General features: G+C 34.4%; 1 protein-coding gene and 1 non-coding gene across 7 annotated transcripts in view; one reads left to right on the forward strand and one right to left on the reverse strand.

The window, feature by feature from the left end:
- Nucleotides 1-23,563, forward strand: part of DENND4A (DENN domain containing 4A) — a 119,490-nt gene that overhangs the window by 51,525 nt on the left and 44,402 nt on the right. For all 6 annotated transcript variants that reach the window (XM_043919870.1, XM_043919873.1, XM_043919872.1 and 3 more), the window contains 10 exons: nt 3,195-3,264; nt 5,645-5,814; nt 6,712-6,950; nt 8,496-8,562; nt 10,072-10,130; nt 11,460-11,604; nt 11,862-12,037; nt 15,020-15,120; nt 16,848-17,066; nt 17,611-17,756. In XM_043919870.1, the coding sequence (XP_043775805.1) occupies nt 3,195-3,264; nt 5,645-5,814; nt 6,712-6,950; nt 8,496-8,562; nt 10,072-10,130; nt 11,460-11,604; nt 11,862-12,037; nt 15,020-15,120; nt 16,848-17,066; nt 17,611-17,756 (1,392 nt within the window). The remainder of the gene's footprint in view (nt 1-3,194; nt 3,265-5,644; nt 5,815-6,711; nt 6,951-8,495; nt 8,563-10,071; nt 10,131-11,459; nt 11,605-11,861; nt 12,038-15,019; nt 15,121-16,847; nt 17,067-17,610; nt 17,757-23,563) is intronic.
- LOC122705947 lies at nt 9,369-9,475 on the reverse strand. Its single transcript, XR_006344217.1, has one exon. It is a non-coding gene; the product is annotated as a U6 spliceosomal RNA (small nuclear RNA).

Below are 23,563 nucleotides of genomic sequence, written 5' to 3' on the forward strand. Positions count from 1 at the left end.
AGGAGTATAGTTACATTATAGATTATTCTTGGTTTGGGCAGATTAGGTAGCTTGAATGAAAGCATCTTCTAGTTTTTGAAACCAGGAGAAAATAAACCTAAAAAACAAAAAGCTGAAAAAAAAAAAAAAGAATGAAACCAATCTAATGGACATGAGGAAATGCATATTGAGTCTTTCTTCAAATTCCTACATGATTTTTCTACCAGGATTACAACTTTGGTCCCAAAATATATTTCCCCTACTTCTCTACCTCCCATTAAAAGTTTATGGGAAAAGTTTTCAAGAATGACTAGTTTTTAAGCTTTGGACCATAAGCCCTAAGCGATTTGGACTTTGATTGTTTAGAATAGAATAATAATATTTTAGAGCTGGAAGAGAACTTAAGAATGTCATGTGATCCTAAACTGCAGAAATGTGTAGTTAAGGATATTTAGACCAGGTGCTTTGATGCACACAGCAAATGTTTGGACTAATTTTGGACTTTTTCCTCAGTTTTTGATTCAATGAGAGTATTTTTTTTTTTAATACTCTGTACAAATGGTTCTTGTTTTACAGCCTTTCAAGAATGTCAGTACTTGATTTAGCAAGTTTACTTAGAAAAGCAGAGTTATTAACCAAGCAAATAGTTAAATCATGTACGTAATTCCAGAAGAAATGTTTTTGCCATGGCAAACCACAGTATGGATATTTTATGGGTTAAACATTTAAAGTATTTTAAGAACAACAGCCCTTCCTACTTTCTTTTTTGCCGAACCTTTTTGTAAGAAAAAATTTAGAAAACCTTCTCGTATTTAGTTTTGATATCTGTGGCTCTTTTCTTCCAGGGCCTTATAACTTTTACTTTATCTTTAAGTCCTTGTCTTTTATTTTAGGATATTCCTTTTGGTTTCCACCACATCCACATGGTCATATGTAGTTCCCTTTTTATCATCACAAAGGTTACTGAAGGCTTTTTGTTATCTTTACAAATTTGACTGATTGGGAACTAGAGTTGGGACTTTGTTATACAGGGCCTTTTATAAAGTTTTTACCACCAAATAAACTAAAGGCCCAATCTGCTGACACTATAATATCCACTTGAATTTATACATCCATTCTTTTGATGTGAAAATATTAAACTGTCTATTAGAAACAAAATCTAACAGAGTAACAAGGATAACTTAATGTCCAAATAAGTATGATTTAACATACTAATCTGTTTGCGGACATACTAAAAAAGTTTAAAAAGTGGGAAATTTCTGGATCAGGAGCTAACTTACTGCAACATTGTTCATAACAGCACCCTGGAGAGGAAGCAACCTAAATGTCCCTCAGTAAGGGAATGGATAAAGTAAAGTGTTTCATTAATGGAATACTATCTACCAGTTGAGATGAAGAAAGTAGATCTGTATCAATTTTACTAATTCTCAAAAACATTTTGATAAGTGAGAAAGCAAGCCATAAAGGCATGTATTCAGCACTTCACCACTTATGTAAAGTTACAAAGCATACAAAATAATGATATATACTTAAAGATGTATATATTTACGTAGTAGAAATTTCAAAAATACAAGTGAATGAAATGCACTAGCTTCAGGCCAATAGTTAACTCAGAGGGCAGAAAGGAATGGAAGATGAGGCTTTAGTTAAATTGTAATTTTTTTGTTTATATATTAAAATATTGGAAGCAAATATGGTTATTGTTAACATTTGTTAAAGCTGGGTGGTTAGTAAATGGGTGTTTTTATGGTAGTCTCTTAATATTTTTAAAATGTATTTCTTAAAGTAAGTGTATTTTCTTTGTATATATTTGTTCTCAGTGCTAAGTATCTGTCCTCATGTACTGGTCCATGCAAGCACTCTCCATCATGTATGCACAGACACATCACCTCACATTCATTCCTTTAACAAGTGTTTATTAAGTATTTTTATATAATAGGCACTGTTGTGGGTGCTCCAGATACAGCAGTGAGCAAAACAAAGCTTCTGCCGTCATGGAGCTGATTATGTTCTAGTGGTGGGAGGCAGATAATAAATAACAAAATATACTATAAGCCAGATGGTGGTAAGTGCTATGTATGGAGGAAAACAACAACAGCAACAAGAAGACAGGGGCAATAAGGAGGACCAAGGGAGGCAGGAGGAGACTTGGTATTGCATATAAAGTGATGAAAGGAGGGCTGTCTAATAAAGTGACGTTTAGTTGAAGCCTAAAGGAAGTACGCTTTGTGAATGCATGTTATCATCTCTTGTCAAGTGGTGGCATCTTCTAAGTTACACATCCACTTCAGACTTCTCACCTTACCTCCATTTGACTCTACACTTGGATGTCTAATGGATGTTTCAAAACTGACTGTGTCTAAAACGCCTTTACTCTCAGATTGGCTTTACCCACAGTCTTCTCCATCTCCTCTGGGGACTAGGAATTTGAGACTCTTGTGGAAGTAGCTGTTATTTAAAAGCGTGGTACCAAATAGATGAGCTCCTTTAGAGAAAGTAAAGAAGAGACCACATTTAATGATCAGGAAAACAGAGGCTTCTACAAGGGAGACTGAGGACTGGCCAGAGATGTGCTGGCGAGGGACCAGGAGAGTGTGATGCTTCAAAAGCCAAGAAAGAAAAATGTTTCAGGAAGGGGGTCACTAGTGATATCAGAATCTGCTGAGAGACTGAAAAAGATGAAGACTAAGAATTGACTATTAGAATTGGTATTATTAAAGTTTTTTAAGTGTTCTTTTTTTAAATGGTAGGATTAAAACCTGGTTTGGAATAGATTCATGACAGAATAGGAAATAGGGAGATGGATATGGCAAAGTACAACTCTTGAGTTGGTATAAAGAACTGTGAAAAGTCTGGCAATATCTGAAAGGTGTTGTGGAATCAAAAGGAATGTCTACATCCACATGAATGGATATTACTTGTTTATCATTTCTGTCCAAAGTTTGAACTTAGAATAAAATCTAAATTGTTGTGGCTTGGTTTTGTTTTTAATAGTTGTTTTCCTCATGTTATTTCTGTTGCAAGGAAAAAATACATTAACTTTTATTTCTGAAAGAAAATTGGGCAATAACTCCAATAAAATGCCAGCAAAATAACCAACTGAAAATAAAAAGAAATCTGTCATTACATACTGCAGAATCAAAGAGATTCTATTTTATTAAGTTACTGCCTTTTAAAGTTTAATGATATTTCTTTTTTTTTTTTTTCAAATTCAGTGGGGATCAGCAGTGTACTTATGTTATAAGAAATCAGTGGCAAAGACTAACACTATATCTTACAAAGCTGGTAAGTATAATTTTTCATGGGATACTTAATATATATAATGTATTATGGGACCAATAAGATTAAAGAAAAAAAAAACTCTGCCTTAAAATGTGTTAATGTCAGGACTGAGACTATAACATATGTCTTTTGATTGTTTTGTCTTTTCCATACTTTATTGGATGCTTAGAGGAATATTAATTTTAAAAGAAGGCAAGGTTTTTTTTAAATAATAGGTTTAAGTAAATAATAAGTAGATATCATTCTCTTAAAGTCTTAAATCAGAGAATATGAGGAAAATATATGTGTTCCTTTTGAATTAGTTTCCTTAATATTTATATTGTTACTGTACTGTGTGCACGTTCAGTCATATCTTGACTCTTTCGCGACTCCATGGACTATAGCCTGTTAGGCTTCTCTGTTCATGGAATTTTTCAGGCGAGAACACTGGAGTGGGTTGCCATTTCTCTCTCTAGGAGATCTTCCTGACCCAGGGATCTAACCTGAAGCTCTTGTGTTTCCTACATTGGTAGGCAGATCCTTTACCCCTGGTGCCACCTGGGAAGCCTAATATTTATATTAAATTTAGTCAAGTCTGTAGTTTATATGTAATTACATTTCAAAATAATCAGAAATATTATAACTAATTTATAATTTTATAATGCATAGTTGAAATTTTCAGTTACCAGAAGCCTCAAAATATCAAGTCATTTATAAGAAAGCAGATTCAACTTTTCAAAAAATAAAATTTTAAAGTTAGTATCCTCGACTCCTACCTTCTTCTGCCTGTGGTTTTCTAGGATCCACAGTTCATTGCTGTTTCTGTAGTTTCTTAAAGGCTATACCATTGTTTCATGACTTGAGAAAGTAATGGACAGTTCAGTGTAAATCCTCATGAGATCAACTGGTTGGCTAGCATATAATTTGGAGAAGGCCATGGCAACCCATTCCAGTATTCTTGCTTGGAGAATCCCATGGACCGAGGAGCCTGGCAGACTAAGGTCCATGGGGTTGCAGAGAGTCAGACATGTTTGAGTGATTTAATAGCAGCCAGAAGCATATAATTAGAGAATTTTAGAATTGCCTTGGACCTCAGTATATCTAGTTCATCTCACTTTATAGATGAGAAAACTGGAGACCTATAGGTACATGACTTGTCTGAAGTCAAACAGCTATTAGTGACAGACCAACCAGTCATATTCCCAATTTGTCATTTTATTTTTAACATTGTGTCATGATGGTTTCCACTTGACTTTAGGGATTCAAGCTTAGGAAAACTTTTACTGTTTCTAGTCCCACAAAATCCAGTAAAAGAGTCTGCTCTTGAGGGTTTGTTAAGTAGAAGATACCTGGACTGCTTTGTCAGCTAGTCTATTTAACATGAAATCATATATCACTTGAAACTCTATTTTCATATAATCTTCATGTAATTTCATATAATTCAGAAGCTTGGCTTAAGTTGATACTATTTTAAAGACATTGTAAGTATGTGATTTTTATTTTTATGTATAATTTTTCTTGTATTTGTGCTAGAAGTTATATATATAATCCTGTAGAATATCTGTATTAATGTGTCAAAAAAAAAAAAAACCCTGAGGTAAAGCTATCAAAAACTAGTAAAGTGAATATATGCATATTGAAAATTCCCTCCCCAAATAGTATGTTTATATGCTGTAAGGTAGTATGAACACAAAATGAATTTTTAGGAAAGTGAAAGAAAGTGAAGTCGCTCAGTTGTGTCTGACTCTTTGCGACCCCATGGACTGTAGCTACCATACTCCTCCGTCCATGGGATTTTCCAGGCAAGAGTACTGGAGTGGGTTGTCATTTCCTTCTCCAGGGGATCTTCCCAACCCAGGGATCCAGGGTCTCCCGCATTGTAGTCAGATGCTTCACCATCTGAGCCACCAGGGAAGTCTGAGTTTTGGGGGGGGAAGTGTGTGTGTACTTGTGTGTGTTTCTTTGTGTGTGCTTGGTCGCTCAGTCATGTCTGACTCTTGGCGACCCCGTGGACTGTAGCCCACCAGGCTCCTCGGTCCATGAGATTTTCCAAGGCAAGAATACTAGAGTGGGCTGCCATTCCCTTCTTCAGGGAATCTTCCCCACCCAGGTCTCCTGCATTGCAGGCAGGTTCTTTACTGTCTGAGCTACAGGGAATGGTCTTTTCCTGTTTGCCTTACTAGCCTTTGTGGATGAAACTTGATAAATATTAAGTAGTTAATATGACTAGTTTAAGGATTAAAATCCACTTGAATCCTATTAAAGCATTCAGAATTACTTGGTGAACATATATAGTGTTTTAGTCTTCCAGATGTGTTAAAGAACAAAGCATTTTAGTATCATTCAAATTATAAGCTGCTAAATTCAAGAGATGATGAGCTAATATTTATTATTGTTTTTATAGGTCTAATTTGTAGATACCCTCAAGAAGATTATGAGTCATTCTCACTCCCAGAATCTGTTCCCCTGTTTTGTTTACCAATGGGTGCAACTATTGAATGTTGGCCATCAAATAGCAAATACCCCCTCCCTGTATTTTCTACGTTTGTGTTAACTGGAGCCTCAGCTGAAAAGGTACTCTGTTTAACAAATGATATCTGCAGTTTTCTTGTACATTTTCAAGTCTTAAGTTTTATATGCAGGAACAATGGAAACAATAACTGGTTAAATTGGATCTATTATATGCGCCTCTTTCACTTTGTTAAAATAACTATATCCGGAGACATAGAAAAAGAAAATTTTCATTCTGTCTTACATACCCAAATGCTTTTCTTGTGAATATGGCGAAAGATTTTTTTCATTATCAAGTGGTGATCCTGCATTGCTTAATTTTCTGTGTTACAAAAGTTTTAAAGTAATACTAAGACTTTATTAAATATGCAGTGCTGTTTAGAACCATAGCCTATTATCGTTGAAATGGACTTTGATAATCTTCTAGTGTAATATCTTCATTTTATATATTGGGAAACTGAGGTCTAGAGAATTCAGTGAATTGTTTGAAGTTGAAATTTGTATTTCCTTATCTAAAATTCTGTCCTGCTCTCTACTAAATAATTATTAGGTGGGCCAAAAAGTCTGTTTGGATTTTTCAATAGCATCTTACAGAAAAACCCAAATGAACTTTCTGGCCAACCCATTGTTTTCAGTCATTTTCTTATAGAGAATATCAACACAATTGTTTTCACTCTTTATAAAACAAATTTAATTAAACATACTGTTTTCCAATAATAAATAAGGGAACCTGACAGTTGCACTGTGTAGTTTTGCTGCTGTCATCATCAATGTTAAAATTTAATGTACTTTAAGAAAGCAAGAGCAATGTCTCTTCACCACTGTTTCTGGTACCTGGCACCTTGCCTGGCTCATAGACATATAATGGCTCATAATAGCTCATCCATTAAATATTTAACTAATGATGTGATTTGAGTAAATGATATAAGGCATATTTATCACATGTATTATGTTTTCCAGGTCTATGGTGCTGCTATTCAGTTTTATGAACCATACTCTGAGGATCTCACAGAAAAACAGAGATTTCTTCTGGGTTTAGCATCATCAGCAAATGAGAAGTCTGATAGTTCCAAGACAATTCACACTAATAAATGCATCTGTCTTCTCTCTCACTGGCCTTTTTTTGATGCATTCAGGAAGTTTTTGACTTTTCTATATCGTTATTCCATCTCTGGGCCTCATGTCCTTCCAATTGAGAAGTAAGTTAGCAGCCTTCTCGGGTCAAAATTTGGCAGCTCTTTCCACTATGTATGGTATATTTGTACTGGTAATTGAATGGATTTTATTTGGAAACTAAATTTTTCAAGAGAAAAAAAGATTTGGTTGATTCAATTAGGTAATATTTCTCTTACTATAACTATGTGTGTATTTGTATTCAGTTGCTTAGTGTGTCTGACTCTCAGCAACCCCATGGAATGTGACCTGCTAGGCTACTCTGTCCATGGGATTTCCCAGGCAAGAATACTGGAGTAGGGTTGCCATTTCTTCCTCCAGGTCGTCTTCCCGACCCACATCACTTGCATTGGCAGGCAGACTCTTTACCACTGAGCCATCTGGAAAGCTCCAATTATATCTACAGTTTTGTTATTTTAGATAATTTTATTTCTAACAAATGACATAAATGTTTCATTTTTTGGTATCTTGTGAAGTTTGGAGATCCTAACTGGAATTTTTTTTTTATAGGTTTTGTGATTCTTATTTTACATATAATCTGGGCTTATTATATTCCTTACTATTTTTAGATATCATAGATATCATTTAGATATCATTTTAGATATGCGGAGGCCTGGTGTGCTGCAGTCCATGGAGTCTCAAAGAGTGGGACACTACTGAGCAACTGAACTGAATGTAGATATTTTGGGCTTCCCTGGTGGCTCGGGAAACCTGAATTCGATCCCTGGGTTGGGAAGATCCCCTGGAGAAGGAAATGGCAACCCATTCCAGTATTCCTGCCTGAGAAATCCCATGGACAGGGAAGCCTGGAGGGCTACAGTCCATGGGGTCGCAAAGGATTGAGCACGACCGAGCAACTAACATTTTCACTTTCACTTTAGATATTTTAGATTCCATGCTCTTCTGATGTTTTCTATCCAGATGAAATTATCTCAGTTCTGCAGCCAAGGTGATTTGGAAATAGTTTAAAAGTAATATAGAAATAAAATAACTCACTCTTTAAAATGGATTGTTTACTATTGTTTCCTTTTTCCTTTTCCACGGTGTTCAAAACAAAACCCATCAATCTATCTCTTTATCTGTCTTCTTCTGGGGAAAAAGCCAAAAAAATCAGCAATAGAATTTTTAACTTGTTAATTGGAAGTATACTGTTCTTATTTTAGAAATAGTTAAACTCCATTTTTCTGAAATACTCAATGCTTGCTTCATTTTTAAAATATGAGCAATTGACTAAAAATAAGTTTTGCAGTGCAAGAATTAGCTTCTTTGGTAATGTCCATATAAGGTAGAACTTAAAATGGCTTTTGAGACATTAATAACACAATTATTACTGGATATGAGAGAATATTAATATGGAAATTTATTGGGTGGGTTTATACAGAAGCAACTTAAATGATACAAATGTTTTGGTTGTTTGTTCACTTGTTTTTGTGGTAGCAGGGATTTCGAAATTATCAGTACACAGAGCTCTTGACTCAACATGAACTTGTGGTGACATGTTGACCTTTATAGCATATTGTATTCTCTTTGGAATCAATTAGGTTTTTGTTTGTTTGTTTTTTGTTTTTAAGGCATATTTCTCATTTTATGCATAAAGTTCCTTTTCCATCTCCTCAGAGACCACGGATTCTAGTTCAGGTAAGATTTTCTTGATGTAAGTGCTCTATTGAATGATTATGGACTCTGTCAAAATGTAACCTAAGTATAACAGTTTTATAAGAGGAAACAAACATCAAATGGAATCAAAAGAGAACCAGATGCTGCTTCATGCTGGAGTTTGGACCCTTATGATTTTATTAACTGCCTCCCAGCCAACATCTAATGTTTCCTCTTAGATAAAGGGTTGTAGACTTGACGAAGTAGACAGCAGTAGACATTTTGAACACATAAAAAGGGACTGTTTTCCCTAAGTTTATTCTTGGTATTGAAAAGTTTTGCCTTTGGCACTTATTCCCTAAGTTAAGTGTATTAGAATAGATGAAAGAAAAAGTTGTGTGTTTTCCTAATTGCAGGAAGAATTGCTCACATCCTTGTGACAGGAAGTTTAAAGTGAACATAAATTATTTCCCCCATCTCTTTTCCCAGTTGACTTTATCTTTCCTTTTTTGTTTATGTTTCTTTTTTGTTTATACTCTCGATATGTAAGTTGTTTTTTTAAGCATAATTTTTGAAGTGATCTTGAGAAAATTTTTTCATGTATTATCACTGTATGTGCCTTATTGTATTTATCACAACCCTTAGTGGAGTATCATTCAAAATTAGAAATTATTTATAAATAGATATTTAATATTTGTGTAAATATGCATAAAATTTAAAATGTAGATTAATTGCATTAATATATTGATACAGATAAAGTGTCTAGAAAAATATCATTTTGATAAGCGTTGTAAATAGTCTGCACATCTACATATCATCCCAAGTTACTTCTTTTTTTTTTTTTTTTTTAAAATATGGAACGCTTCACGAATTTGCGTGTCATACTTGCGCAGGGGCCATGCTAATCTTCTCTGTATCGTTCCAATTTTAGTATATGTGCTGCCGAAGCGAGCACCCAAGTTACTTCTTGATATTTAGTGCCAGAATACAGCACACTCAGGTTGCATACACATAAAAGACTTATAGCTGAAGTTGGCAAGTTTTTTCTATTGAGGACCAAACAGTAAATATTTCAAACTTTACAGGCTGTATTGTCTCTCTGAAAACTGCTCAGCTCTGCTTTCATTGTACAAAAGCAGCTCTACGTAACATGTAAACAACTGTGTATGGCTGTTTTGATGAGACTTTATTTATAAAAGCAGGTGATCTGTGTATTTGCCCTGAGGCCATAGATTAGCTAACCCTGGTTTTATGATATTAAATGAACAGTTTATTCTTTCAATACAGGTTTGTTAAAATGGCATCAGGGAAATGTTGAGGAATAGAAGAATATGGTTTAGAGTAAGAAGAATTAGTACTTAGGTCAGTCATCAGGACATATTTTTTAGGGTCTTAGTAAGTGATTTAGACTATTCCTATAACTGGTGAATGGGAATATTGAAACTTTATGGGCATCATCTATATGTATGTGTGTGAAATTTTTTTACTGGAAGGTGGTGTTTTAAAGTTATTTTTTATATTTGAAATACTTTATTTCATATCTATTTTCAGTTATCACCACATGATAATCTGATCCTCAGTCAGCCTGTTTCTTCACCTCTTCCACTGAGGCAAGTAAATCTTCATTGTGTTTCTCTAAATGTTTAGTGTAAGCTAAAATAGCATTCAAGTATTTTCTCTCTTTCCTAGGGAGAATTGTAAATGTTGATGGAAATATTTCTCACCTAATTGTTTCTTATTTAAATTTCTTTTACTTAAAATTTAGGTTAAAAAAAAAAAATTTAGGTTAAAGTTCTTGAAGAACAAAGAAAAACTTTTACAGTAATGTTTGGTATTTTTGCATATCCACTTAACTATGATCAAGTATGTACAACTGTTAATGCATAAATGAGTACATATGTCTATAGTTTATGAAAATGATTATTTTTCAGCTTTAAATATCCTCTGAAAAATATTCATTTTAAAATTAACCCCCAAATAAAAAGTTACTTATAAATACTAGCCCATGGAATAGAATAATGTATTTCACCACATTAAAAGTTCAGAGATTATGAAATATGTTTTTTCTAAAGTATTATTTCTTGATATTTAATTAGCCATGTACTTTTTCTAGCAGGGAAGTAGTTACAATATAATTAAGTGATTTGGTGGCACGTACCTAAGGGAGAACAGCTGCCATCTTTGACGTTAATTTTGTAAGAATTGCAGATTATTTCATCACCAGGTCTTGGCCCAGAGTGACCAGTGTTTTCTTAACCTTTGTTTGAACTGAGAATAAACTAGAAATACTGAGACTACCAAGAGACTTTTTTTTTGGTAATGTCTTTATTGGTATATAACTCACATACCATACAGTTCACCTAGTTAAATTGTACAATTCAATGAATATATGCACAGTGTTCTGCAACTATGACTATAATCAATTTCAGAACATTTTCATAGCTCAAAAAACACCTGTATCTTTTAGCAGTTACCCTCCCTTACCTCTACCATCCCTACATGTACAAACACACAGACACCCTCCCCAGCCCTAGGCAACTGCTTATCTACTTCTCTCTCTACAAATGTGCCTGTCCTGGACACTTGTATAAGTGGAATCATATAACAACCTTTTGTATATACATTGAATTCTTTATTTGAACATTATCTACATGGCAGATCATTTTATACAAAAAAGAAAGTGGATAACTTTGCATTTTCCATATTTAATACAAGGCAGAAGATGTGGATGACTTCAGAACCTCATAAAACTTCATTATTTTCACAGTGTGTTTCTGATGCAGCGTTTTCCCTACAAAAGAGCAACAGTCATGTTTAAAGTTGAATATATAATGTGAACTGTAACCCTACCCTACTCATAAACTTTAAAAAATTATTTTGTATAATGAGATGTTTGGATCTCTATTTTTTAAATTATATATCTTTGTTTGGATGTACAGTGGTGGCAAGTTTTCAACACTGCTCCAGAATTTAGGCCCTGAAAATGCTGTGACACTCCTGGTGTTTGCAGTAACAGAACATAAGATTCTCATTCATTCCTTACGGCCTTCTGTGCTTACCAGTGTGACAGAAGCATTAGTATCTGTGAGTATCACAGTTTCTTCTTGGTGATGAGTTTCATTTTAAGCCTAATTATTCATATAATTTAAAGTTATTTCAATGCTTAACTAAAATTCAGAGTGTAATGAATTTTAATCTTCTGACCATTAACACTAATTGTAATTATTTAACAAGTATTAAACTACTTTAGGTATAAATATTTAAAAGACAATTTTCTATGTTGCCAATGAATTATGCTTCAATGTTAAAACAGCTAAATATTCTCTTATCTTTTATCCAAGATGATTTTCCCTTTCCACTGGCCATGCCCCTATGTTCCTCTCTGCCCACTGGCTTTAGCAGATGTCTTGAGTGCACCATGTCCATTCATAGTAGGAATTGATTCAAGATACTTTGATCTCTATGACCCTCCACCAGATGTCAGTTGTGTTGACCTAGATACCAACACCATTTCTCAGTAAGTTTGTTTCAGTGATTCTACATTCTGTAATTTGCAACTTTGTAGCCTTTTTTTTTTTTGGTATATTTTGTGATTATAACTAGAATTCTGTTGAGCTATATTTTTTTTAATATTTGGGGTTTTTACCATCTTTGAATCAGTTCTTACTATACTTTGATGAGATGGATTTAGTGTACTGGAGAAGGTTTTAATCCTCAGATGTTTAAATAGTTAAGAGATATTATAATCTTATGCCTTAGAAATTTATGTAAGGAATATAAGGATTCTATAATTTTCTCTCTTTATTGAAATAATATTTAAGTTGTACCTACTGTAACTATATAGCTTTTCTTTAATTCAGTATTTTCTCTTGTGTCCTTTATTTTCAGTTTAATCATACTTAAGCTCTTCAGGGAAGAGGAAATTGATGCAATACCACCTTGCATCCACAGGACATACTTAAAATAACTGCGAGTTACCCTGTTAGTAAAGCCCCAAAGCCCTTTTACAGTTTAATTCTTCAAATATTAAAGTAGCATCTCTTTTTTTTGGCCAGTTGTTAAATGTTACATGACATAATGTTTTTAAAAATTGAAATGCCGTGTGGTAAATAAGTGTATACTGTATTTATTATAGTAATAAATTATGTTTTCCTTCTTTTTATACTTTATTAAAATAATTTTTTCTTATTTTAACTTTTTGTTTTGATCACTAATGAGTTAAAAAAATCAAAAAAACATGAGTTGTTTGCACTCATCAGTGGTCTTTCTTCTTGGTTTTATCACCCTTCCAAACCTATGGGAGGACTAAACCAGTGAACTGATCACTTTCCACTTTCCTTCCTCCTGAATTTCTGGAACCTCAACCTGAAATTTGAAAGAAAAATTCTGAATATGAAATTTGTTGTTTCCTTCCCCCTTCTCTGACTCATAAATACATAAAGAACATGTTATGAATGTCAAGAAGTTTCCAAAGGGAAGTTAATATCTGATAATGTACTAGCCATAAAACTGTATGCATAGCCTAAGGTATCTCTTATTATTCTCTGTATTTTGTGAGGTAGTTTTTACTAAGCACTCTGCCAGACAGATAAGAAAACCAAAACTTAGATTTATAAGTAATTTATCAAAAGGCACATAACTTATCCTCTCAGAACTGATTTTGAAAACATCATGGTTTGACTCCATAACTAGTACTTCTGCTACGAATTACTGGCTAACTAATTCTGTACTAGTAATCTTATAAATGGAACTCACCATGAATAAAAATGCAAAAAGTTGTCATAGATTCAAACTTAGGTACTAGATAAAGCGCTTCTCCTCAACTAAGTTTTAGAGTGATGCTATCAAGGGCAAAAGGAGGAAAATCATGTGAGTAAATAATAGTAATTCGATGTAATGAAATGATACCAAAATATTGTTCATTGTTTGTTTATGCTACAGACATCTCAAGTGTCCTTCCCCCGACACACACACACTTTTTTTTGCTAGGCACCGGGAATAAAAAGACAAACCAAATACACTCCTTTCTCTTAAATTGCTAATAATCTAGCAAGGGACACACAGTGGATGCTCAGGCACAGTGGGAGTGCTGTGTTTGAAACTTTCAGCAAGAAAATAATGCCAAGTATTTGTACACTGTGTTCTCACTTTAATACAGGGTTGCATAGTCCTGGTCACACTATAAATGAAATAAAATCTCACAGCAGGACATCTGCAGTTTGACCCTGCCCTGTCTGTATTTTTTTTCTCATTGTGGAAAGATAGAGTAGATTCCAAGACAGTTCTTTGTCAGCTTAAGCTTTCCCATCCACTCGTTTTTTCTTTGTTTAGTTTGTAGAGTTTTATTTGCCCTTTTTGTTCTGTGGGAAATTTAGGGAACATTAAAAAAAAAAGTTCAGCATGTTCCATTTAACACCTGCACCATGTTGTTGAGTTTGGTGGTTAGAACATAAGTGATTTACTTTTGTTCTCCTTTTTCTCTACGTTTTTTCAAGTTTCCTAAAATGAGTATTTATTGCTTTTGAAATAGTAAAAAGTTTTGATAAATAGAGAATGGAGTCAACAAAGTTATAGTTAAGTCCAAAAGCTTTACCATGTTTTATCACCATGCTCTTTTCTTTTTCTATTCCATCTATAGTGTAGAGAGCAACTGTGTGGTAATATTTGTGATAAAGGAGATTACTGGAATTCATCATAGAAACAAAGATATAAAAAAAAAAAAAAAAGAAACAAAGATATCACTGTCAGATATCTTCTTTTATAGTTATGAAAGTATTTTGGGATGTTATACTTCTTTCATATAATCTAACATTATAGATTATTTCTTTTCTGAAAGAAACTAAGTTTTACTTATTTTTTTAGAGAACTAAGAAACTAAATATTGAATATGTCAAAGTATTTTGATAAGGTTTATGGATCATAAGTTCACTGAATGTATTCTAGAGTGCTTTGTCTTAGAGTCTATAAGAAAAAAAAAAAAACTTCTAATAGTAGGATTTCCCCAATATTTAAGTGTCTAAAGACTCTAAATGAGCTTAAGGGTAATGTGTGCATGTGTGTACGTTCAGTCATGCCCGACTCTTGGTGGCCCTGTGGACTATAGCCCACCAGTCTCCTCTGCCCATGGGATTTTCCAGGCAAGAATACTGGAGTCGGTTGCCATTTCCTCCTTTGGGGGATCTGATGACCACCACATTAAATTTTAGAGTAATTTGCATGATTCCAGCGCAAGTGGAATTGACTCAGTATCAACATAAGTATATGTTTTTGAGCTATATTTAATACAAAGTTCTACCCTCAAATAAATTAATTTTACAACATTAAGCAGTCCATTTTACACCTGTGGTATTTTTCTCCTGTTAACAAGAATATTCTGTATGCTTTATTTTTATTCAGTGTGTTTTCTCTTTTCCCCTTTTTATGAATAACAGATATATACCTGCCCCACCTCTCCCCATGTTAATCTGACAAATATATTATTGTTATCATTTAATCTCAGAACTGGTGACAAGAAAAATGTAGCCTGGAAGATACTTCCAAAGAAACCATGTAAAAATCTGATGAACACACTGAATAATTTGCATCAGCAACTGGCAAAATGTAAGTGTATAATTTAATTAAAGGAAGTAATTTAATCTGAAGAAAGGTCTCCAATTAATTTGCCTTGCTTGTTAAAGGATAGTTTTTATCTAAAAGAAAATTTTTTAGAATGAGCATTAAAGCAAGTTTTTAGAAACCGAATGGGAGATTTTATGAAGTTTATATCATAATAGAATTTAAAAAGAGGTTAAGGTGATTATTTTCAAATACTATGGAAAAATAGAAATATGGTTTCTATTTATGTGTTTTCTTTGTACATAAAATAGAAAGTTAGTTTTGAAAGTCTGAGACAGATGGTTTAAATTACATTAGAAAATGCTGATGATTTCCATGGGGTTGGAGCATGGTCATATGCTTTTCACCTTTGGTAGATCTTAATGCTGTGGCCTACCTCAAATAATTTGAAAACAGGTTTGCCAAAAGCGTTCAGAAATTAAAGTGAAAATTGACTGGTGTATTTCAGTTCAAAGCTTACATAAGAGTATCTTGATAGTGATCCAGAATTACTGATAAAAGGAATTAAGCCTTCAATTTATCTAAGCTTCTTATTATTTAATAACAACAGTCCATTCAGGGTTCATAATTTGATGCTGTTGTATGAAAAGTAGTCAGTAATATGTAGCGATATTTGAGGTTCTCATTTATGTATTAAGTGAAATATAAACATGGGAGGAGGCCTGCATCCTCAAGAGTTCAAGGTTACCTATAATATTGTTGGAAGTAGACATAGGAAAAGACAGTGTTTACAAAGTAAACCTTACAACAAGTAGATAATTCAAAAGTGGCTCCAAGTATTGGGATATGAAAAAAAATGACATCAAGTAGAAAAAAATTGTATCCTATGGAGCAAATAAATTGCATATGGAATTTTATTTAAGCTACTCACTTAACTGCTTTCTAAAAGTTCATGCACTTCTTTTGAATAGCTGAGAAGTCCAGTAGCTTTTATGGCAGTATTCAAGCATAATTAAAATAAGTGAAATAGCCCATCCAGCTCTACAGAAGGGCAGAATCTAAAGCTTAAAATTACAGGCTTAAAAAATACTGATATTATTCAGGATTATATATCACTTTACAGCTTCAGAGAACTTTCACATACATTCTTTTGTTTTTACAAATATGGAGATAATAAATTTGAGGGAGGTAGCTTGTCTGATATCATACAGTTAATAAGGATGAAGCTAAGATTAAAACCTAGGTCTTCCATTCCAGTGCCCATTTTCTTTTTTGCTTTCTTAGACAATAAGAATGTCACAAAACTTCCTAAGAGATTTATTGTTCCTCATATTTTAAAACGTTTTTACATTTTGAAGCAATCACAAACATTGTTCCTTTGACTTTTTGAGAATAGATATCCCCATCGTCTCCAAATGGAATGTATATTTCCTACCAACTGGTACATTCTCCTACATCACTACTGTGTGCAATCACCATGAAAATCGGGAAATTAACATTGAGCATTGCTACTGTCCTTAGACCAATTTCAAGTTTTACTGTATGTTAAGGGGTTATGTAAACAATGGTTGAAGTAGCTTGAGCTCTTTCGAGAACTCAACACATTATTTTTCTTTCAAATTTATTGAGATATAATTGATATACAGGACTGTGTGAGTTTAAGGTATACAGCATAATGACTTGAATCATATGCAACAGATTTATAATTGTACCATTATGAACCTTAGTTTTGGCAGTTCTGGAGAAAACATTAACACTGTATTTCTTCACAGTACAGCAGAGACCAAGAGATGATGGACTTATGGACTTAGCCATGAATGATTATGACTTTAATTCTGGAAAGAGGTTGCACATGATAGATTTGGAAATCCAAGAGGCATTTTTGTGTTTCATGGCCTCTATTTTAAAAGGTTATAGATCATACTTAAGACCAATAACACAAGCCCCATCTGAGACAGCCACAGATGCAACTTCTCTTTTCGCTCTACAAGGTAAGTGATTATATAGTACTGCAGCTTTCGTGTTATTGAGCTTAACTTTGTGATGATTGCTTTCTGGGTTAGTAGCTCGTATTTATTAAAATATACTTGTCTATTTCAGGAGCATGTGTCTGTCAACTCAGTTGGTAATCCATTTCCCTAGAATTAGTTATTTCTCAGGCACATTAAGTACAACCCCAGTAGCAAAACATACAGAAGAGACTGTTTGAAAAGCGCCACTGTGCTCTGTTGTGCCACAGGGGTGGTAAGGGACTGATGCTTTCAGCTTTCAGGGGGGCCAAGCAGTGTTGGGCAAGCACAGGAGCCCCTGGGTTGGGGGTTTAAAAGATTCCTTTCACAGGAATAGTTTCCGGTTCCTTTCCTATTGCTATCTTTGTCAGGTCATGTCTCCTTCAGGAGTCTGTTTCTTTTTCTGCAAAACGGTAGAGTGTGGAGGGTATAGATGACATGTTTGATCTAGTTCCTGCTAGCTCAAAAATTCCCTGAACCTATGAATGTATTATATATACCAACATTGCAAATTTATGTTGAACAGCTTTCTTAAGAAGTCGGGACCGGTCACATCAGAAATTCTATAACATGATGACCAAAACACAAATGTTTATTCGTTTCATTGAGGAATGTTCTTTCGTCAGTGATAAAGATGCAAGCCTGGCGTTTTTTGATGATTGTGTAGATAAAGTAAGTCATACAGTATGTCTATAGTGCCCTAACTTATTTTGTGTGACTGTTATAAATGTTTTGAGTTACAGTTTCTATTTATAACTTAACCAGCTTTTAACAAAATTTTAATTAATTCCATTTAATCATTGACCCTTTATTATGAACGTTTTGGTGGCCTCCTAGGTGTTCTGGAACTTATAACTTTGCAGGATTTTACTGAATTATGAGTTTTATTTTAGCAACCATGTCTGTAACCCTTCCTGTCCATTTATAGACTAAGGGGATTTTATCCAAGTCTGTGGACCTCTAACTTGAGCATCCTTAATTTTCACCTCTCCTTTTGGTCTGAAGTGGATTGTCACACACTGAGTAGGAATAGAACATAACATTTCACCAGAATATTTCTACAATTTGGGAGTGCATTTGTAGCATAAATTAAGTGAATTAATTCTATTATATTCATCTGTGAAACCTTCCCTTCCCCTGTAGTCCACTGTCATTGGTGAGGTAGAACAGAGTGAGTATTCATGCTGAATAGAGAGCAGCTTGGGGAACTGTGGCCCAGAGAGGGGTGCCAGAATCTGAATGGGTGAAGGAGGGCAGCTGAGCATGGGGTGTTGGAGCCCAAGACGGTGAGGAGAGCATTCATCCATGCAAGGGCAGCATGGGGGGATCAGAGGACAAGCAGGATGAAGAGAGTGTCCATGCTGGAGGACAGGCTGTTCCAAGGGGTCAGAACCTAAACAGGATAGGTCCATGTAGACATGAGGACAGCACAGTGTCAGAGTCTAAGCAAGGCAGAGTCTAAGCGTTCCCGTTGGGTGGTGCCAGCAAATGAGGTATCAGAGTTTGATCTGGAAATTAGGACATGTGAGGCATAATTGATGTGGAAAAATACTGTTTATGGTGCTGATAGAGAGTTGACAAACTTAAGATGCCAGAAATAACCACCCTAGTCCTTGAAATGCTTTGCTTTGCTTGCTCAGTTGCTCAGTCATGTGCGTCTCTTGAGCCACTGTGGACTGTAGCCCGCCAGGCTCCTTTGTCCACGGGATCTTTCAGGCAAGAATACTGGAGCAGGGTGCCATTTCCTCCTCCAGGTGATCTTCCCAATCCAGGGATCAAACCCGCATCTCCCTGCTTTGCAGGTGGATTCTTTACCTGCTGAGCCATCAGCGAAACCCTGAAATGCTTCAGAATGGGGAAAAGGTGGATATATGCCAATATTTTCTTAGAACTCAAAATTCATTTTCTCGTAGAAACACTGATATATGTGGTGACTATCTGTAGTTCAGATGGTGCATGACTATAGTGTTGTGCCAGAAATATGTATTACATTTCTTTTTGGTGGATTGGTATTCTAACCACCTTTTAGGACAAATTTTTAGAGTCCAAATTTATTGTAATAAATATATAAATGATAAATGCACCTTTGAAGTGTACAGTTTGGTAAGTTTTGGCAAATATAGATTTCCATGTAACCATGACCCCAAAACATAGAACATTTCTATCACCCCAAAAAGATATTGGTTTTTTTGGGGAAATTCATTTTTTGTAGTTTGAATAACCTATACAAATAAGACAGACTTTTAGAACCCTGCTTTTTTGTAAGTTGAGTTCTGTCTTGAAATCCTGTTTATTTTGAGAAGTAACATTATAGGTCTTTGATAGTTTTGTCTTCATTGTAGCATTATACTAAGAATGTGCTTTTCAATATTTTAATTTTTAAGTTTGCCTTTTTTTGGTGCTTTTAAAGTTAAATATTAATAGAAAGAATAAATAGAAAAGATGCTCAAAGAATAAAAGCTTATGCTTTAAAGAATAATTTCTCTAAATCCTTTTTTATAGGAATAGTTCTGTTGGTTTTTCAAAATAAAAATGTTTCTAACTAGCATGCACTTTGAATGTTTTTCCTCTGTAGCGCTTGGCTTCCTCTATGGTGCTGAGCTTCCCTTGTGAACAATGGCATGTATTAATAATTGGGTAACAATTGTTCCTTGTGCCAAGTCAACTGAATCATATGGGACCAAATTAGTGACAGGGTTTGCTAATAGCCTGCTTTAGCCAATAAATTTATGAATCTACATAGGAACGCTGAATTAGTTGGAAGAATCCAATTAACAGTGCAGAAAAGAAAAATCTTGTATTGTTCCCATTTACTTCTTGCTCATTTTGTGTATCTTGCTTTCACAAGTTTGTGTTTCAGCTAAAAACTCATATAATGGTATCACATGGTTTAAAAAATTCTTACAATATTGTAAGACATACGGGATTTATAATTTTGCTAGATATTTAGGGTATCATGTTCTAAGAAGGATATTTTTTATTACTTAAAATTTCTGTTTTGTCTAGGATTTTCTGAAAATAGGTTACTTACTGTTTAGTTGATAAAAGTTAGTGTGAGGCATGATTGACTTAAAGAATATAAATTCTGAGAAGTCTCAAAAAAGAAACAACCCAATTAAATGTATAATTATTGTGTCTAGGCAGATTGTTTTCCTAAAATGCTCTTTACCTATTCAAAGTCTGGATCCAACAAAATATCACTTATATATAGTGGATTCATATTATACTTAAGAATTTTGATGATTACTAAGAAAGTCAAAACTGGAAAATTTACTCACTAAAACGCAGTTACTTGTGTTTGCTTTATTATAATTCAAGGAACTCTTATTAGAGAAAATAATAAAATGTCAAATATCCAAAGTGTGTCTTTTTCTTACTTAAAAGTGATTTTATTTGTGATATCATAAAATATATCTTAATAGAGGTTAATTGTATTCCTAGTATTAAGCAGAAGTGTTTGAAATAGTAAATAATTGTACAGTGCTGTTACTATTTTTCATATTTTAATAGCACAGTTTCAGTTCATTAAGCACAGAAAGTCAATGCTTGCTTTTAATGTGTAAATGGTTTTTGAATATCAATAATACTTTTAAAATAGACATTCATATGAGATTATTCCTTAGCTAAATGACTGTGAGCTTAATTTTTTAAGTGAACAGATCCCCTCTGGCAGTCTGGCTATGAAAACTAAATAATATTAGATATTCATTAAGTGCTTCAGCCAATCCATGGCTAAGATTGAACAAAAATTAGACATGTTCCTCTTTTGATCTTAGCCTATCCAAACAGAAAACATTTGGTCAACTTTAAAAAACCTGGAGTGGGCAATGCTGACTAGGACTAAGAAAAGCAATACATGAGAATTATTTGTGTTTCATTTATGACTAATTTGAAAGCCATGTGTTCTTTTTCTTCATATGATTGTATTTTAAATCCTTACAATCTGTTCCTATAGGGTGGAGCTTAACTGAAAGCAGATTTGTGTAACAAATAGTCTGGTAAGGTTTTTCTTGGTCTCCCAAGCATCCCTCTGCAGTGTTTTCTGAGCATATTAATGTCTTGTGAAAAAATATGAAGAGAATATGAAAATTATTTTAATTTTATCCTGCTGTGGGTGTTGAATTTCTTTTTTCTCCCAATAGAGACAGATGTCACTGTGTTTTCCAAAAGACAGAAATGCCCAACTGATAAATGAAGCATTTATTACATGGTGGTTTTTGTAATGTTGAAATGAGATTTTATTAGTAGACAAGCTAAGGGAAGTTATCCCAAGGTACTGAATTTACAGAGCACAATTTTAATATTTTAGTAGACTTTGCAATACTTACAGCAATTGTCCATGTCCATAGGTTTTTTCCTATGCAAACAAAGGGACAGGTCTGACAGGGAGAAGCTGATAAATAAATAAAATTTTTAAAACACCTAATGCTCACTCCATTATGAAGACCAGAATGGTTGGTTTCCAGCTTTCTTTCCAGTGTCCTTTGGTATCAGTTGTAACCTTTTTATTCTGGTTCATCTCTTCTACTTCGTTATCACTGCTGCTGTTATAATTACATTAACCTCTTTTCATCTACATAAAAATGTTTGCATATCATATAGAGCTTCTCATTTCATTTTGGGGTTGCCCATGGAGGCTATGGGGTTGCCCATGGACAGTCTGGAAAAGGTCAGTTTTCATTCCAATCCCAAAGAAAGGCAATGCCAAAGAATGTTCAAACTACCACACAATTGCACTCATCTCACACGCTAGCAGAGTAATGCTCAAAATTCTTCAAGCCAGGCTTCAACAGTATGTGAACCGTGAACTTCCAGATGTTCAAGCTGGATTTAGAAAAGGCAGAGGAACCAGAGATCAAATTGCCAACATCCATTGGATCATCGAAAAAGCAAGAGAGTTCCAGAAAAATATCTACTTCTGCCTTATTGAAAACGCCGAAACCTTTGACTGTGTGGATCACAACAGACTGTGGAAAATTCTTCAAGAGATGGGAATACCAGACCACCTTACCTGCCTCCTGAGAAATCTGTATGCAAATCAAGAAGCAACAGTTAGAACTGGACATGGAACAACAGACTGTTTCCAGATCTGGAGAGGAGTACGTCAAAGCTGTATATTGTCACCCTGTTTATTTAACTTATATGCAGAGTACATTATGTGAAATGCCGGGCTGGATGAAGCACAAGCTGGAATCACGATTGCCAGCAGAAATATCAGTAACCTCAGATACACAGATGACATGACCCTTACGGCAGAAAGCAAAGAGGAACTCAAGAGCCTCTTGATGAAGGTGAAAGAGGAGAGTGAAAGAGTTGACTTAAAACTCCACATTCAGAAAACTAAGACCATGGCATCTGGTCCCATCACTTCATGGCAGATAGATGGAGAAACAATAGAAACCGTGAGAGACTTTATTTTGGGGGGCTCCAAAATCACTGCAGATGGTGACTGCAGCCATGGAATTAAAAGATGCTTGCTCCTTGGAAGAAAAACTAGGACCAACATAGACAGCATGTTAAAAAGCAGAGACATTACTCAGCCAACAAAGGTCCATCTAGTCAAAGCTATGGTTTTTTCCAGTAGTCATGTATGGATGTGAGAGTTGGCCTATAATGAAAGCTGAGCAGCAAAGAATTGATGCTTTTGAACTGTGGTGTTGGAGAAGACTCTTGAGAGTCTCTTGTACTCCTAGGAGATCCAACCAGTCCATCCTAAAGAAAACCAGTCCTGAATATTCATTGGAAGTACTGATGCTAAAGCTGAAACTCCAATACTTTGGCCATCTGATGCAAAGAACTGACTCAATGGAAAAGACCCTGATGCTGGGAAAGATTGAAGGCAGGAGGAGAAGGGGACGAGAGAGGATGAGATGGTTGGATGGCATCACCAACTCAATGGACATGAGTTTGAGCACGCACAAGGAGTTGGTGATGGACAGGGAGGCCTGGCATGCTGTAGTCCATGGGGTTGCAAAGAATCGGACACAGCTGAGCAACTGAACTGAACTGATGTAAACTGATGAACATTATATCCTTCTAGGGATACCAGTGACTTTGAGTTATTATTGACATGTTCCTAATGTTGTTTTATGAAGTAACAGGAAGTGTGGAAAAAAAAGGGTAGAAAAACTGCATAAGCTCAGTGCCCTAATGTCCATTTTACATTTACTTTCAATGTTTTTTTTAACATAAATGTAATATACTTCCTAATTTTTTACATAACCAGATCTTATAAACATTTTATATTGCTGCCAAATCTCTAAAAAGTAATTTTTTATTGTTTACCACATTAAAACATAACATAGTGTAAAAAGTCAAATGATTTTACAAGGCTTAGGTCCCATTTTTTTCCCCACCCCTAGTTTCTGTTCTCAGAGGCAACCATTTTTTCTTTCAGCTATTTCATCAGTTATTTACTTTAAGATTTCCAAATAATGTCTTGTTATTGCTGCTTATTGTTTTATATATTATCCATTAAG

Source organism: Cervus elaphus, chromosome 12 (assembly GCF_910594005.1).
Source record: "Cervus elaphus chromosome 12, mCerEla1.1, whole genome shotgun sequence".
NCBI classification, from domain to species: Eukaryota; Metazoa; Chordata; class Mammalia; order Artiodactyla; family Cervidae; genus Cervus; species Cervus elaphus.